This window comes from Lates calcarifer, linkage group LG15, assembly GCF_001640805.2.
Source record: "Lates calcarifer isolate ASB-BC8 linkage group LG15, TLL_Latcal_v3, whole genome shotgun sequence".
Classification (NCBI taxonomy): domain Eukaryota; kingdom Metazoa; phylum Chordata; class Actinopteri; family Centropomidae; genus Lates; species Lates calcarifer.
This window is the reverse complement of record NC_066847.1, coordinates 8,258,253-8,273,640: the sequence shown is the minus strand read 5'-3', so window position 1 is coordinate 8,273,640 and position 15,388 is coordinate 8,258,253. Positions and strand designations below refer to the sequence as shown.

Genomic DNA, 15,388 nt, shown 5'->3' with positions numbered 1-15,388 from the left:
GTCCAGGCCGATCTTTGAGGCTGTTGCAGGGTTTGTTTGGAAAGTGTTGTGGGTTTTGACAGATGCTGTGAGAGGCTGCCTTGTCATGTCACAGAGGCGGGAGGGTTCTTAGTCTATTCTAGTGCAGATCAGCAGAAGGAAGTGAGGGTGCTGTATTTTTCTACCATGAGTATGAGTACTTTAAGTACATAGAGTGTATATTTCCTGTGTGAAGGGCAAAAGCATTAAAGCAAGACATATTAGATAGAAAGGAGGTACATGGTAAGGTTGAAACTACCAAAGGGCTAAAGGAACCCTTTTCTGGCTTAGCTGGGTGGAACATGTCCGTTCTTCCTGTCATGTGTAAACCATTAATGTTTTGGTTTGGCATCATGGCCGTGTTTCAGACTGGGGTCAGATTTTTTGTTCAGCCTTGTGTAATCTGTCCACACGGTTGCTACTTGATACAAAAACGTATGTTAGGAATGTTATGTTTGCACATCACAGTATTTGCAGTTCCCACACGCAAATGCAAACTCACATTTCCTTGTAAAGGAATCGTTTCATCTTGCTTTGTCTATTTCCTATAGATGATAGCAAATCTTTGTGAAAGACTTTGTACAGCACTGTACTAATAACATATAACTACAAAACATAATGAGAACAGACACTTTATTTCATAACTTCTCACTTAGTGTACTTCTGTGAATGCAAGCTTTGTGCAAACAGCTCCAGTAACTTCCTCATTCACTCTTGTGGTTTCTGACTGACAAAGTACCCCCGCCCCCCCTTTTATGCTGTGGTTGTCATTTGCTGTCTACCTTCATTTTTGATCGCAGCACACTGAGACAACAGTGATGGCAAGCACAACTGCTTTGCCACTTCAGCAATTAATTGCATCATTGGATGATACTTCTTTGCCAAAAATACTACAGGTTTGCTCTGGAGTCTATTTCCAAGGTAGGCTTTTCATTGTTTTGAACTGAAACTGTGAGTGTAAAAGAGGTCTAAGCTGAACAGATCAGAAATTACTTGAAGAGATAAGGTCGCTTCAAATGTAAACGTGTATGGATTTCTGTATTGTGTCCATTTGTTTCTGTGGTATACATTTATATCTATAAGGTATTCGTGTTTCAATCCTTTCTTAACCCCAAACCATAAATTACTATAATCAAATAAAACTGTTAACATTTGTTTTAGTTGAAACATTTTTCCTGATTGACAGCAACAAACATTTCATATTAGAGTAGGTAAGATTGTGTCCTACTTAAGAAAAAGAAACATATCTTTTTATGCTTGATATATGAGCTTATTGCTGACTTATGAGTTATTTCTTGCTTTCTCTTTCAGGGTCTATTTATGAAATTTCTGGGAGTGAAGTGTGCTTTTCTACCGGGGATCTAATAAAGGTCACTGGCATTGAGCTCCTATCAGTTTGTTGTGAAGACATTTGCAACAATGAGAAGTTTGAGCTTCCTATTAACCACAAAGGTTGGTTTGTGCTAAGAAAAAAACAAACAAAAAAAACCCCAGATAAATGTGTTATGAGGCTGGCCACTGACACATATTTGTCTCTCAGGCTTATTCAAGGTTGTTCCAGAGGAGATGCCGTACAGTACAATAGAAGAGATGGTGAGTCTGAGGCCCGTGGGCCTGGAATCCTGCCTTCCCTTCACCTTCACCAGCCGCTCCAAGATGACCTTTGGCAATTTCACACTGGGGGCCGGGAGAGCTTTCACCATGATCTCCGTTGAGCGGTGCGAGGGTCAAGAGGCTCAGGTTCGCTGCCACGTTAGAGGACAACAAGAAGTCTCAGCCGAAGTGTGTATCCCTCTGTCTTCCCGAGGGGAATTCTACGAGTGTGAGAGCGAAGAGTGTTTCACCCTGCAGGAGATCATGTCCTCCACCTGCCTGCGTAGTCGAAGATTTCGCTTTGTCAACACCACCAAGTGTGAGCGGTCGTTGGTCCTCAGTCCAATATATCAGGTCCACGCCGTCATGAACTGTGAGAATAAACCCCTATTTAAAAAACATTTATTAAAAAAAATAAAAGTACACATACAATGGAATATTTTTAACATATCTTTTCATATTGATCAGTTGATCAAAATGTATTGACATTTTTTGTGTAACTTATGCAAAAATTGCAATAGTTAGCAGTTAATATACAGATTAAGAATTTATACACAAAAGCACTATTTGAAAATGATGCATCATTATAGGTGAAACTACTGATAATATATAAAGTAGTTAAAAAACCCACATTGAGCAATATTTATGCATCAGTAAAAAATAATAATATATAAATATACTGTATAAGATAACACTCAAGTGGATTGAACAATGAATACTTTTGCATGTGAAACCTTCAGTAAATTTTTCTGATAATATTTCTGTACTTAAGATTTTAAATGCAGTACGGACTAGTGAGTATATTCACACATTGCTTCTTTTACTTTTAAGGTTCTGAATACTTATTCCACTGCTCAACTACATTTTCTAAAACTGTTTCTTACTTCTTTTTCTTTTTTTGTACAGTAAGGAAGAATGTGTTGAAGTTCCCGTCCAGCTTAGAGGTCGATGTGGTCGATGTCACCGAGGTGTGTAAAGATGTAAATTTTGTGACGCCGCTCACTCTGACTGAGGTCCTATCCCAGCCAGATGAATCCTTCCCTGCAGTGGTGGAGATACTGGAAGCCCCAGAGACCCGCTCTCTGTTCAAGTGCAGCTGGCTACCAGAACTTAACAAGAGCGAGCACCTGGTTTTCCACAAGAAAGGAACCTCGGCCATGATTTTGCTATCGACCTTGAAGAGCCGGAGGGCACAGCAGTACTTCCTGGTGTCTCAGCAGTATGGTGGACGATTTCGGAGACGGCCAAGAGAGTTTAATTCGGTATACGAGGTGTATGTTGCTTCGATCCAGGCGCCAGGTCTGAAGGTCAGTGTGACAAGGAACTGTGAGGAGGTTGAGGAGGAGGGCCTGCCTGCTCTCAGCGTGGGGGACCAGCTAGAAGTTGTCCGGTGCGAAATAATGGAGTTGCCTTGTGGAAGCGGTGAAGGACAGAGGCAGTCCGTGGAAGCTCTTTTGTGTCAGCGTCTCCAAGAGCCGGACGATGGAGATGATGATGATGATGATGATGACGAGGTGGTCAAGCAGGAGGATAAAAGAGAGGAGATTGTCCTGCCTCTATATATGCAGGGTCATTTTGTGGAGATACTTTCTGATAACAAGAAGTACAAACTCAGGGACTTGGGTAAGGAGTTTAGTTTGCCGCTGGATGTTAAAGTGGTGAGTCGTGATACTGAACTGGAGTCCGACCCACTAGTTGGGTTGGCATGTGTCAGAATAGAAGGGGCCATGTTAGAGCCCACCATCCAGGCGAGCTTTCCCCACAAGCCAGACCACTGTTTTGAGATCCCAACCCAGTGGCTCTCCATGTCTATCTCTTTCACCAAGGACCCCCTCCCATGGCCCAGCGATAAACCCCCTAAGTGCCATGTGGATAGGGTTACTGAGGTGACAGACACATTCTTTTATGAATTTCGCAAACAGGGGAACTCAGATGAGCCTCCTCCTCCTCGACCACCTAAGCGAAATCTGTCATCTTCTGACCCTCCAAAGAAATCATCAAAATCCTCAAAGAAATCATCCAAGGCAGACAAATCCAAACAACAACCAGATAAAAGTGCCCCTACCAAAGAGATGGCCAGTTTGACATTAAACAGCAAAAGAAGGCCCCCGGCTCCCCCACCCCCAGTAAGTATGGCTTTCTCGCATGTAGTACATTTCAAAGAGCAAAGTTTAGACTCTCATGTGGTTCATCTATTTCTTGTCTCAGCTCCTGTCAGTTACTCACTAAAGCACACCACACTTTGACAACTTGAGAAAGTCATTTTCTCACAATTGAACTTTCAGGAAATCTCAAATTGGCCTGATACTATGCAAACTCAAGATGCTTCCACTTTTTTTGCTGTGGTAGCCATGCGTGTGATAAAACAGAATATTTTTGACTTCCTCATATTATTGCAGGTTATTCTGGATGATCAGCCTCCACCAATTGTACCACGAAAACACTCAGCAGCCGAAAAGTCGATGGCCAAGGCCCTGCCAAACACTTATGTGAAAATGGAGGATTCTATGAAAAAAGGTGAAGCTCTTTCTGCAGACTGTTTCACACAGGGTACACCCATGCTGGTCGTGCTTAAGGGATAATTCTGATTTTAGTCTATTGTATATTCCAATGTCAAAATTAGTACCTACCAATGTCTCATTTTATATGTACTCAGCCCCAAGCCCACATGTTCAACCAATATTTGAATACAGGTTAAAAACAGTTAAATGTTTTAAAAAAAAAAAGGCTTTGTAACTTCTTAAAACAGAGATACACACACATACTGTTACTTCCACAGTATGTGTGGAATAAATTGTGGGCTCACTGAAGTATTTTTATATTGGACAAAAATGTAGCCCTATGACTCAAAACAGTGAGCTATATCATGCTTTGTCCACACAGACAAACCCTGCAAAATCAGTTCTTTGTTGGTTTTCATTGGATATCTTCACAGAAATTAAAATAAAGAATTTTGTGAATACAGAATAAGATTAATTGATAAATGTATGCTTATTTTCCCCCAGTTCAACCAAGCGGTGTTGCGGCAGATGTGGACAGTGACCATGATTATGAACTTGTGGACGACACTTTGGCAGCAATGATGAAGACAGCACAAGAGAGTGTCATGTACTACTAAAAATTGCATTCTTCCGCAACATATCAAATTTGGGAAGTAAGAACTGAATGTAAGAACGGCTAAAGGAAAGCGTTATTCTGCTGTTTTTAAACTCCAATCTTGAACAACTTAATGCCAATTTACTTTTAGGCTTTATAGTCTAACCAGCAACCTGTCCAAGAAATTCTAAATATTGCATTGAAACTCACTATATTACTTAATTTTATGTTGAAAGTAATTGGTTTCACATCTTTAAGGTTGGGTATTTCAGTTTGACTATAAATTCCTGACAGTATACTACATCTGTGAGGACCTGTGAGATTGTTAAAGCACCCCATGGAGCTTTTGGTGACTTTGCGGTACAGTAGAGAAAAACGGAGTGGGTTGCCCTCTTGTTCTTAGCAGCGGTTTTAACTAGCACATGTATAGCACACATCAAATATTTGATGTTGAGGCATCATCCTTAGGTGTAACACAAAATACAATACCCATGCTTCTCATGTGGTCAACGAAACTCTTTATTCAGTCCTCGGCTAAACCCACTCTGTCCCCTTCAAGGTCGTCAATGGCTAGAGCTTTGCCAGGTAGAGTATACACAAACTTTGACTGAACAGATGCTAACTTTGTTGTAGTTTTTGTTGATATATGATTCAGTACTTTTGTTCATTTTGTTCAAACTTGTCAGAAGAGTGTTGACTTAACCATGTGGTAATTTTTAATGGCTGTGACTTGTAGTTTTGTATATAAGAGCATTATATTGTGCAATACTAAGTAGATGTATATTTAATTTTGCTGCAAAACCTTACAGTATAATACAGCTGAATACAAGAATACATTGGACAGCCTAAAATTGCTAATGTTGAATCAACACATCTTTGTCTGAAAAACTAAACTGCATATTTACAGCCTGCACATATGTAGTAATAAGTTACATTTCATTGTGTAAGCACTTAATGTATATGTCAAACTCCCTTTGTATGTATATGCAAACTATATCAGTCCATGCTGTGAGGTGAGAGTTAACCACATTTGCAACAAAATGGAAACTGTGCGACTTCTTGGTCATGGATTCTATTGCTAGCAGTAACAGTAGCTCTCCCTCCCACCACATCAAACTAATGATCTGAGAGTACAAAAAGGTGCTACCCAGTATATCAAACTTTTTATTTTTTCTAATTTATGACATTGAAATGAATCCACAGTGGAAGTGTTACTTTTCAGTTACATGCTGTGGACTGAGAACATGTTCTCAAACAACTGAATGTAGGTTTTCAAACTTTGTTGATTAATGGGCCTTCCAGTGTGGAAACACTCACAGCAATAGCAAAGATAGCGAAGAGATAGCAACATAATATATATAATTTTGTGTACTATCATACAAGCAAACTAGCTTAACTTGTCTGGTGGATTTTGTACTAAAAATATCAGTTATATAAAAAGTGGCTTCAGAATGTATTCAGGTTTTTAACAAAATTTGAATAAACCATATAAAGGTTTGTTTATGTCAACCAGTGTGGCCTATATTTCTGCATCATGCCCAGTCAACTGAATTTGCCACAGGTGAACAATCAAGTAAAGACAAATGTCTAAAGCAAAAGATGCAAAATTCAGTTTGTCTAAAAGAGTGAATAGGGGATGTGGTAGTTGTTTAAAAATGAAGGTTTAATGCAACAAATGTGGAAAAGTGAACTGTACAGACTATATCATTAAAAACTACCATTATTTTAAAAGTGTATGTGTAAATTATAAAATGAAAGCGTTCCTTATAGGTGACCAAACTATTTTGTACATATATTTTTTAATTTTGTCAAAAGTTACATACACAAAAATAAATTGAGTGCTTATGTTCCCAGTTTGTTTAAAATTACAAAATGCTTTGCAGTGGACAGGAGGGGAAAGAGAAGAAAGAGAAAATAGAATAGAGAAAAAGTGTATTAACTGCCAGTAACGGGTTGTTAATCAGCAACACTTTTGGGACCTGCAGAATAGCAGAAGCAACCTCAGGAATACAGGATGTGTGAACAAAGCATCTCACCAAATTGAAACCAAGCGTTTTTCAACTGAACAGAGAAGGACTCACGGGACCTGATTCAGTGCTACGGCTCTGAGGAGGTCAGAAATGTTGCAACTTAGTTTATACCTTTGAATAATAAAACCTATACTAATGATTTGTGTTAGGTTAAATTCAAACAAGCAGCCCCACTGGTGCTAGAGAGGTGAAGTGTCTAATCGTCACTGTCTGTTGATTTGAAGTGGTCTTCGTCAATGGTGGAAAAGATGTGACCTTCATTGCTTAGAAATTCCACTGCTTGCCTGTTAGAGGACAAAGAGAAATATGAATAGTATTTCTGCAGTACTTAAAAAAAAGTAAACAGCAAAAATAAAAAAGACAAAGAAACTTGTCTTACTTTATAACAGCCAGACTCATGCCACTTAGTCTCTGCTTTAGGTCCTGGATGCTGATGCCCTGTGCGTCTTGGCAGCTTCTTATTAAACTCAGAACCTTAAGAGATGAAAAATGACATTAAAAAAGCTGCATTGTCAAACTACAAATATATCTTTCTACTCTAGCAAATAAGAGAGGACAGGAAGTACATGACAGTGAGCATACTGTGCGTGGGGAAACCAGTTGTGCATGAGAAGAAAAAAGGCTTCTGGAGTGTTCCTGAGGCCACTGCGCTAATCTAACAATGGAGCTAACCTTTTTAGAAGTAGTGCAATCTAAAATTCTATAATTCTAATTTTAATCTGTCACGCCATCTCACCTGATTCTGGTTCGCACTTAACCCATTGTTAACCATGTCATTAGCACCAGCATAGCTCCCTCCCGTGTTGTCCGTGCCAGACCGTGACATAGGTGCGACATTACTGCTTGTTCCTCCTCCAGCCCCTGACTGGAAGAGAAACAGAAACTAAATTGTGTGACACAATTCTTGGTAGCAGCACAAAAAGGGCATTCCCACATATAAATAGAATAGAAATGTGAAAAGTAAGTTTAATGCAGAACAACAAGTCAGCATATGCTGAAACCACTCAAAATAAACAGATTTTTTTTAAAAAAAAGGACATTTTAGGAACTGAAGTGCTATTATGTTTCACATTGAAGGCAGAAGTAAATTAGCTGCCATCACTGCAGAGGCACCTAAATTGCAAATCTAAACTCAACACTGTAATGTCACTTTTAATGCACTTGAAAGTAAATATTATCTTGCAGAACCTGTTACAATGTGAAAATATAGTTGTTCAATGCTATTAGAGTAAAAAGGTATAATTTTAACTTATAACTATTAACAAAATTTTAACTATTCAGTGGAATTTATATTAGTGCACATCATTGTCTTCTCTAGTTCTCTGGTCTCTCTATACTAACTTAACCTAAGTATTGTTTAACATAGGTAGTATTCATAGGAACTGATAGCTCACCTGACTTTCTCAAATTCTGTATCAATCAACAAGAAAGTTAAATCCAGTTACTGGTTTTAATGTTGTGGCTGACTGGCGTCTGTTGCAACCAACAATAAAAGCTGTGGTTTATGCTTATGATCTCACCATGGACTGAGGTTTGCCAAGCACCATGTGCGCCTGGACAACCTCCAGCATATGCGAGGTGATTTCATTCATGTCCTCCAGGGGTCTGACGCTGAACGCCACGACAGACCTGTGGTTCTGAGACAGGAAGACAAACACCCCCACCCAGAGTCAGCCGTGAGAGATAAATTCACAGAGGAACCACAGGAAGATGACAGCTTTGGGAAATATCTATCACATGCATGTGTTTCAAGAAACAAAACAAAAACCATGTTGGTCAGTGTACCACAGCCTTCTTGGAACAACAAAAAAAAAACAACAGCAGTACTGTATTTCACAAGAGTATTTAATTGATTACTTCTCCTCATCAAGGGATTATAAAAACTAAGCTGCACTTTGTTTCTGGAAGCTGCAAAGAGGCTTTTAGGAAATTAAACTCACCTGAAAGGAGCGCAGATTTCCAGAAACTTTGACATAAGTGCCTGGGGGCAGGACTGTGCTGTCCACACTGGGGTCCTAATCAAATACAAACCAGAGAATAATCACTAAGGTGCTTGAGTTCTGCAATGTCCCAAACAAAAATCTTTTATAGCTTCAGGTTTTCAAAGGTGTATGATGCCAGCAGTCTCAGGCTACTAATAATAAAGTTGAAGTTGAAAAGTGAAATTCATCACTTACAGATATTATGGTCAGTAACAACTATGCTATCACATCCCACGATCATATGATCTCACCTCCAAAAATAATGTGTCTTTGTTAGTGGTTGATGAACCACACCTGAACAGAAAACCAACCATAACATGGCTTTTCTATGGTAAAAACTGAGTTTGATTTATCACCAGTTTATTTATTCATTTACAGATAAATGGTTCATATACATCTCTCAAAATGTAACTGAGATTAAGTACAAGAGCAGGATGTACAAGAGCAAAATAACCCTCACTAACCTCGGTGTCTACCCACTGCTTCACATCCATGGGAGCGCCTGTCATGTCATCAACCTTGTACTGGATGTTGGTCATGGATTTGTCTGTGCTCCTGATGATACCCACAATTGTAACCTATGACATAGGCACATGAGCTGGGAAAGTTAAATGACCATATATTCAATGTATGGGTGTAGTTTGTATCATTGTACTTTGCTTCAGCTTACCTGGGCAACTTCCACATCTCCTACTTTGAAGGCCTCATCTGCCTGGGAAGCAGACATCAGCTGAGACACTGTGCAGGGGATTATCTGGTTTGCACGAGTTCTCTGCAGAAAACACACACAGACATGCAGGGTTTCTGCAGGGTTCACAGACTTAAATCCAAGACTTTTTAATACCACACAGAATGTAATTCAGTACCTTTCTTATAGTCAAAACAAGCAATAAGGACTACAATTATGTATTAAGTATATTAAATCATTGACAATAATAATCATATTTTTGTCAGTGCTTCCCAGCTGTACATTACAATAATAGTAAATAATAATAATTCCTAGGAACATAATCAATTAATGTGACCAGGCCTACAGGGTACGGGGACAGAGACACAAAACAACCATAAAGAAACACATAGCAACCACAGAGAACAAAACAGCTGCAAAGACACACAAAACAACCACACAGGACTCTGTGTGTCCTATACACCTTCATGTTTATTTATCTATTTTTATTATTTAGATTATTTTGAGATTATTTTTATTTCAGTCATCTTCTTTGAAAAAAAAAAAAAACTTTGTGGCACCATATGGGAGTAGCACCACTAATTTTGATATATTTCAATACAATGACTGTAAAGGCTTGCTTCTTTTTCTTCTACATCTTTAGTTTTTTGGATATGTTGGTTGTAGTGTGTGCTGTTGTGTGTGTGTTTGTTTGTTTGACGAAACACTGCTGCTGTATCAAAGTAATTTTACTGCAAAAGACCTTAGTAAATGAAATTTAACACTTGTTAATGCTTTCTGTGACCTTTTACTCAAGAAACGGAATTCACTCCTTTTTAAGACTGTTCTACAAGACTAACAGATACTCTGCACACAGGCAGACTGCTGTGACTCACCATCCTCTGATAGTGTTTATATATGTGCACAAATGTGTAAAAGGGAAAGAGGAGCTGAATATATAATGGGTGGCTAAACTGAATTCATTAAAAAAAAATGAAAGTCACTCTGGTGCCGCCTTCAATACAGACCCCTTTCTTGTCTCCTCCCTGGGATAAGGCAGGTGATGCAAAGCCTCCTGGGGATTGAGTGTAACCTCCCACCGTACTGGTCTCACTGTACCCTCCTAGGAAAAAAGCAAAAGGCAGTGACAGTCGAATTAAGGCGGTGTTTGTTCTCCATGTCTATTTAAACTACACACGACTTTGCTAACTAACGTCCAAGGCACAACAACAAAAGGTGTCAGTATTCAAGCTAACGTTAGCCGCAGTCAGTCAACGTCAACAAGCCGACCTGAACACTTTATGAACACAACAACGTGGACATTAAACTTACCCTGGTTCCACATGCTGGCAGTTTGTATTTAAGGTTATAAAATAGAATCTGAGATGTTATTGACAGTTTCTGCCAGAGACAACAGTTGCACGCAGCTTTATGGACGTCTTCCTTGAGTGGTCCCGCGCCAAACTCCATATACAACGCATGCGCATAACAGAAGTCCCGCGAAATGTACGTTGTCGCTTGTTGTTTCAGCCCTAGTTTTCGCTTGTCAGGCGGTCCTCTCTCTCTCTCTCTCTCTCTCTCTCTCTCTCTCTCTCTCTCTCTCTCTCTCTCTCTCTGAGCGTATGTTAAATATCGCCTTTGTCGCTATGGCTGGCAAGTCCACTTCTCAACTAAAGTACTAACTATAACTTTTTCATCTAGTCACCCGAAATTATGGTTGATGTAGCCAATTAAATTCAGTGCACAGCCTTGAAGAAAGTGTGCCTGAAAGGCAAAGCTCGGGGCCTACATATGAACTTTCGAACGAGCGGAGCGGAGCGGAGGGGTGAGCTAACAGGCTTTGTTGCCTTCATGTCCGGGAAATTTAGCTTTTCTTGACAATCTACTCTTATGTGGCAGGGGCTGTTGAACGTTATCTACAGTATCCGTATTTAGGCTACATTTTAGTGGTGGCTACATTTTGCTGCTAAGTAGAAATTTACGGATGAGTAAAATGTAGTTGGCATAACATCCTCAAACTTACACTAACAATTTTGGAATTCAAAAATGTCGAGTTAATATTAACTTTGTAAATCCCCTCTGCCGTATCAACGCTTTGTTCTCAAAAATCAACTCAAAGCAGGGATATTTGCCTCTTGAAGTCAATTCTCTACAGCAACCTGTAAATTACAACGTGTTTTCGAGAAGTACGAGCACCACCTGAAGGCAGCATAGGCACCTAAAGACTCGCTCTGCCTTGATAATACAAAGTGTATTATTTACAGTATAATAAGAATAGAAACGTTACGACGTTAACACACCGATCAGAGAACCCGTAGGATCTACTGTGAGCTCAAAATTTAGATACAATTACGGACAAATGTGAGAGCGTATCTACTTATTTTATCGTTAGCCTACATAAAAATAGTTCATTTGGAAAGTACCCGGATTACTGTATCTGATGCCTTTTTATGGTATTCTCAAATCTGCAGCCTATAAATAGATTCTTTTGTCTCAGAGTCTACCAGTTTTTACTACAGAGGGTGTTTTCTGGGCCTGCTTCCAAAAATTGGTTAATATAACGGTTAGTTATTGTAACTCAAAAAAATTCACATTGACTTTTGAACGTCTTTATTATAGACTAGATGTGGCCCATATTCGGTTATCTACGATAAAGTGTTCGTTTTATATTTGAAATGTTATCAGCACAGTTAGAGAGCCACATATGAAGTGTCTCTCATGCAGAGTAATGGGCAACCTTCAGGCTAAAGACGTGTCATAGCTGTATCTTATCTTGCTTTGCCCTTTATAGACTTACCTCTCAAACCTGGACTTGACTTGTGTCGGGTCTTTGCTTTTTTCCAAGAATTCAGCATGGCCGCAGTGAAGCTGCTTTTGTCTTGTCTCCTTTTCACAGAGGTTCATGCGCTGTCAGGTGAGTAGCCAAGAGACCAAAATAACCACATTAGCTCAACACACAGCATTAATGTGTTTCTTGGAATACTCCTCCTCATTGTGCTGGAATAACTTCGTGTGCGCAATTACGCACGGTTTTGTACCCAGGGAACTTCTGGCACATCACTGATCTGCACTGGGACCCAACATACAAACTGACTGACACCCCTGAGCTGGTGTGCGCATCAAGTGGTGAAAGACCCGCAGCCAATGCGGGGATATTTGGAGACTATGCTTGTGACTCGCCATGGCATCTGATCAACTCCTCTGTGTATGCTATGAAGGATATTCTACCAGACCCGGACTTCATCGTGTGGACAGGGTATGTCTATGCTGAGTGATTTTAAAAAAAAAATAAATCTGGCTGACTTGTATTAAGTCTCAAGTCCAGCTTCATAAGTATGGTCATTGGTCATCTAAAAGCATATTGCCCTGGGTCTCCACTGTATGCTATTCTTTCTCTACTTCAGAGAACCCTCTTCAGCTGTGGGCCCAAGAAATCCTCACTACATTTCCATCACTGCCCCTTACAGCATTTAATCTTTAAATTATACACAAAAAGCCAATTTTGAACAACCTGTTCTTTGCCTCTCAGAGATGACACACCACATGTACCCAATGAGGATCTCGGAGAAGAGGCAGTGCTGCACATTATTGGCAACCTCACTCACATCATAAAAAAGGTCTTTCCATGTAAGTTTGAAGTCCGGAGACATCATGTGTATTTGGTGTTTTAGTGTTGATTAACTAATATTAATGATGGAAGTTTTCTATCGCCTTCCTTAGACACTAAAGTGTATTCTGCCTTGGGAAACCATGATTACCACCCTAAGAGCCAGCTTCCTGCAGGCCCAAACTACATCTATAACCAAACAGCAGAAATGTGGCGGGACTGGTTGGATCCAGAGTCCCAAGAAACATTTAAAAAAGGTGGAAAGAGCCTCCTCTGATATTTACAAACTTATTCACAATTTCTCTCCTAAGAATCATATCAAATTGTGTCATGGTTTTCTGCAATGTTCCTCCTGTACAGGTGGATATTACACAGAAAAGCTGCTGAATCAAACAGGTTTCAGGATGCTGGTCCTCAACACCAACCTCTATTATGACCAGAACAAGCTCACCCAGGACATGGACGACCCAGCGGGCCAGTTTAGCTGGGCCGACCAGGTTCTTACAGAGGCCGCCAACAACAAAGAGAAGGCAAATCATCTTGTATATCTTTGCTTTGCCACGGGATTTAAATTAGATTTAAAAGTAAAGACATCCTCATTGAAAATAGGGTATCTATGGTATTTCTCTTATCTGCTATCATGTCTTTTTAAAATTTGTTGTCATGCTTAACTTTAGCCCTAGAAAGCAATAAAACACTTGGTGCGGGCATAATGAGTACCTTGTTCCTCTTTTTAATGCTGGTTACCAGGGTAAATGCAAATAATACTTAAAGTTCACATTCCTTGTACTTGATGAGTAATTATCACATGAAAGAAGTTAACTTTCACAACCAGACACTGTCTAGAATTGAGCTTTCTCTGGCTGCTCTGGCCCAGTTCAACCCACAACCTGAAAAAGACTGATCAGTTAAAATAGTAGAACTCAGAAAGTGAACATTTTACTAACTCTACATTGGTTTCTGCTCCAGGTTTACATCATTGGCCACGTCCCCCCAGGTTTCTTTGAGAAGAAGAGAAGTAAGCCGTGGTTTACACCTAAATTCAACCAGCGATACTTGGATTTAATTCAGAAGCATCATTCTGTCATACTCGGGCAGTTCTTTGGTCATCACCACACAGATAGTTTCCGCATGTTCTACAACTCAGAGGGTAAAGTCATACTATTGTGATGCTACCACCACCACTACTGTGTCGTCTTGTTTTGCATCAGTGTTGAATGATTTGACTGAGATGCACAGTGACTCTCACATCAAGAGCCAAGATGTCACATGACCACATGCCATACTTAAATAAATTGTATTAGGAAAATCAGTAGAGATTTCTCTCTATTTCTACAGACTCTCCTATCAGTGTGATGTTCCTCAGCCCGGGGGTCACACCATGGAAAACAACACTCCCTGGAGTTGTGGACGGAGCAAACAACCCTGGGATTCGTGTCTTTGAATATGACACTCAAACACTTCTGGTCAAAGTAAGTGTACAGTTTCTGTTCAAAAGCATTCCTAAGCTGCACTATGCAGCCTACTAGAATTTTAAAAGGATGTGCAACCCCCATAAAAACCTTGTAACGCTTATTGTGGTTTCTGCTTTTAAACCGCTCATTTGAACATGCTCAGGATGTGGTGACCTATTATCTGAACCTGACGTATGCTAATGTGGCCAGTGAACGATGGGAGAAAGAATACCGCCTAACTGAGAGCTTCAGAGTACCAGAGGCCTCCCCAGCTTCCATGCACCAGGTTCTGGAGCGCATTGCTAATAACCCCTGCTACCTGCAGAAGTACTATGAGTTCAACTCTGTCAGCTACGACCTGACCGAGTGTAACAGTGACTGCCGTGTTGACCACGTGTGTGCAGCCAGAGAGGTGGACTTCAAGAGGTACGAGCACTGTCTGGAAAAAGAAGGGGCATCTGCAATTTACAGCGGGTTGCTGCCGGTCCTCTCTGTGGCTGTAAGTCTGGTGTTGGCCACTCGGTAATAATCATCTATCACAGATTATGTTTGACATATATTACTGGAGCTTCAGGAAGTTATTAGATTCAGAATCAAATGTTTTATATATTGTGGCCATGTAAGTATTACAAATGACAGTATTTAACTGTTAGCTTCACAGGACGTGTTGTGATGTGTTAAATTATATGACATTTGTAATTTAACTGAGTCATTCACTTGATATAATTAAGCAGGGATAAGACAACCTTTGGATTTAGCAATCATGGGTGCGGCCTCTTCACCCTGGTTTATTGGTACAGGTTGAATACTTCATTTCTAGTCAATCAAAAAACTACATAACATTTTTGTGGCTTAAGAGGCTGTGATGCACCTGTGATGTTCTGAATCACATCCAGACTGACAAATGCCCCTCCCACCCCCCCACCCCAAAAAAAAAAAAG

The 15,388-nt window shown here is 40.0% G+C and overlaps 3 protein-coding genes across 6 annotated transcripts; 2 read left to right on the top strand and 1 right to left on the bottom strand.

Annotated features, from left to right (window-relative positions):
* Window positions 1–794: 794 nt before the first annotated feature.
* On the top strand, window positions 795–6,216 carry themis2 (thymocyte selection associated family member 2). The gene is made up of 6 exons (XM_018698574.1): window positions 795–939; window positions 1,330–1,470; window positions 1,559–1,984; window positions 2,518–3,737; window positions 4,011–4,128; window positions 4,617–6,216. The coding sequence occupies exons 1-6, from the start codon at window positions 837–839 to the stop codon at window positions 4,727–4,729; spliced, it is 2,121 nt and encodes a 706-aa protein (XP_018554090.1). The 5' UTR covers window positions 795–836; the 3' UTR covers window positions 4,730–6,216.
* A 271-nt stretch (window positions 6,217–6,487) lies between these two features.
* rpa2 (replication protein A2) lies at window positions 6,488–10,876 on the bottom strand. The gene is made up of 9 exons (XM_018698693.2): window positions 10,719–10,876; window positions 10,415–10,509; window positions 9,390–9,491; window positions 9,184–9,297; window positions 8,678–8,752; window positions 8,258–8,374; window positions 7,474–7,602; window positions 7,117–7,211; window positions 6,488–7,021 (listed from the first exon to the last, which is right to left on the bottom strand). Exons 1-9 carry the CDS (start codon window positions 10,729–10,731, stop codon window positions 6,934–6,936), a joined length of 828 nt encoding a protein of 275 aa, XP_018554209.1. The 5' UTR covers window positions 10,732–10,876; the 3' UTR covers window positions 6,488–6,933.
* A 105-nt stretch (window positions 10,877–10,981) lies between these two features.
* Window positions 10,982–15,369, top strand: smpdl3b (sphingomyelin phosphodiesterase acid like 3B). Of its 4 annotated transcripts, none has more exons than XM_018698598.2 (9): window positions 10,982–11,211; window positions 12,232–12,300; window positions 12,429–12,642; window positions 12,916–13,013; window positions 13,107–13,250; window positions 13,354–13,523; window positions 13,963–14,143; window positions 14,332–14,465; window positions 14,611–15,369. In XM_018698598.2, exons 1-9 carry the CDS (start codon window positions 11,178–11,180, stop codon window positions 14,971–14,973), a joined length of 1,407 nt encoding a protein of 468 aa, XP_018554114.1. In that variant the 5' UTR covers window positions 10,982–11,177; the 3' UTR covers window positions 14,974–15,369. The 4 variants fall into 4 exon arrangements, with proteins under 4 accessions (XP_018554114.1, XP_018554105.1, XP_018554122.1 ...); XM_018698589.2 differs by having other exon boundaries at window positions 12,178–12,300; XM_018698606.2 differs by lacking the exon at window positions 10,982–11,211 and adding an exon at window positions 11,250–11,747.
* The last annotated feature ends 19 nt before the right edge of the window (window positions 15,370–15,388 follow it).

Bases quoted from the DNA above. Each gene is read 5' to 3' on its own strand.
- rpa2 (XM_018698693.2), bottom strand. The intron at 7,603-8,257 runs GTGAGATCATAA...TTTCTCTTCCAG, and splicing joins TTGGCAAACCTCAGTCCATG to TCAGGGGCTGGAGGAGGAAC. The intron at 7,212-7,473 runs GTGAGATGGCGT...TCATCTCTTAAG, and splicing joins TAAGTGCGAACCAGAATCAG to GTTCTGAGTTTAATAAGAAG.
- themis2 (XM_018698574.1), top strand. From the start codon at position 837: ATGGCAAGCACAACTGCTTTGCCACTTCAGCAATTAATTGCATCATTG. The intron at 1,471-1,558 runs GTTGGTTTGTGC...TTTGTCTCTCAG, and splicing joins GCTTCCTATTAACCACAAAG to GCTTATTCAAGGTTGTTCCA. The intron at 1,985-2,517 runs GTGAGAATAAAC...TTTTTTGTACAG, and splicing joins GGTCCACGCCGTCATGAACT to TAAGGAAGAATGTGTTGAAG.
- smpdl3b (XM_018698589.2), top strand. From the start codon at position 11,178: ATGAACTTTCGAACGAGCGGAGCGGAGCGGAGGG. The intron at 13,014-13,106 runs GTAAGTTTGAAG...CGCCTTCCTTAG, and splicing joins CATAAAAAAGGTCTTTCCAT to ACACTAAAGTGTATTCTGCC. The intron at 14,466-14,610 runs GTAAGTGTACAG...GAACATGCTCAG, and splicing joins CTCAAACACTTCTGGTCAAA to GATGTGGTGACCTATTATCT.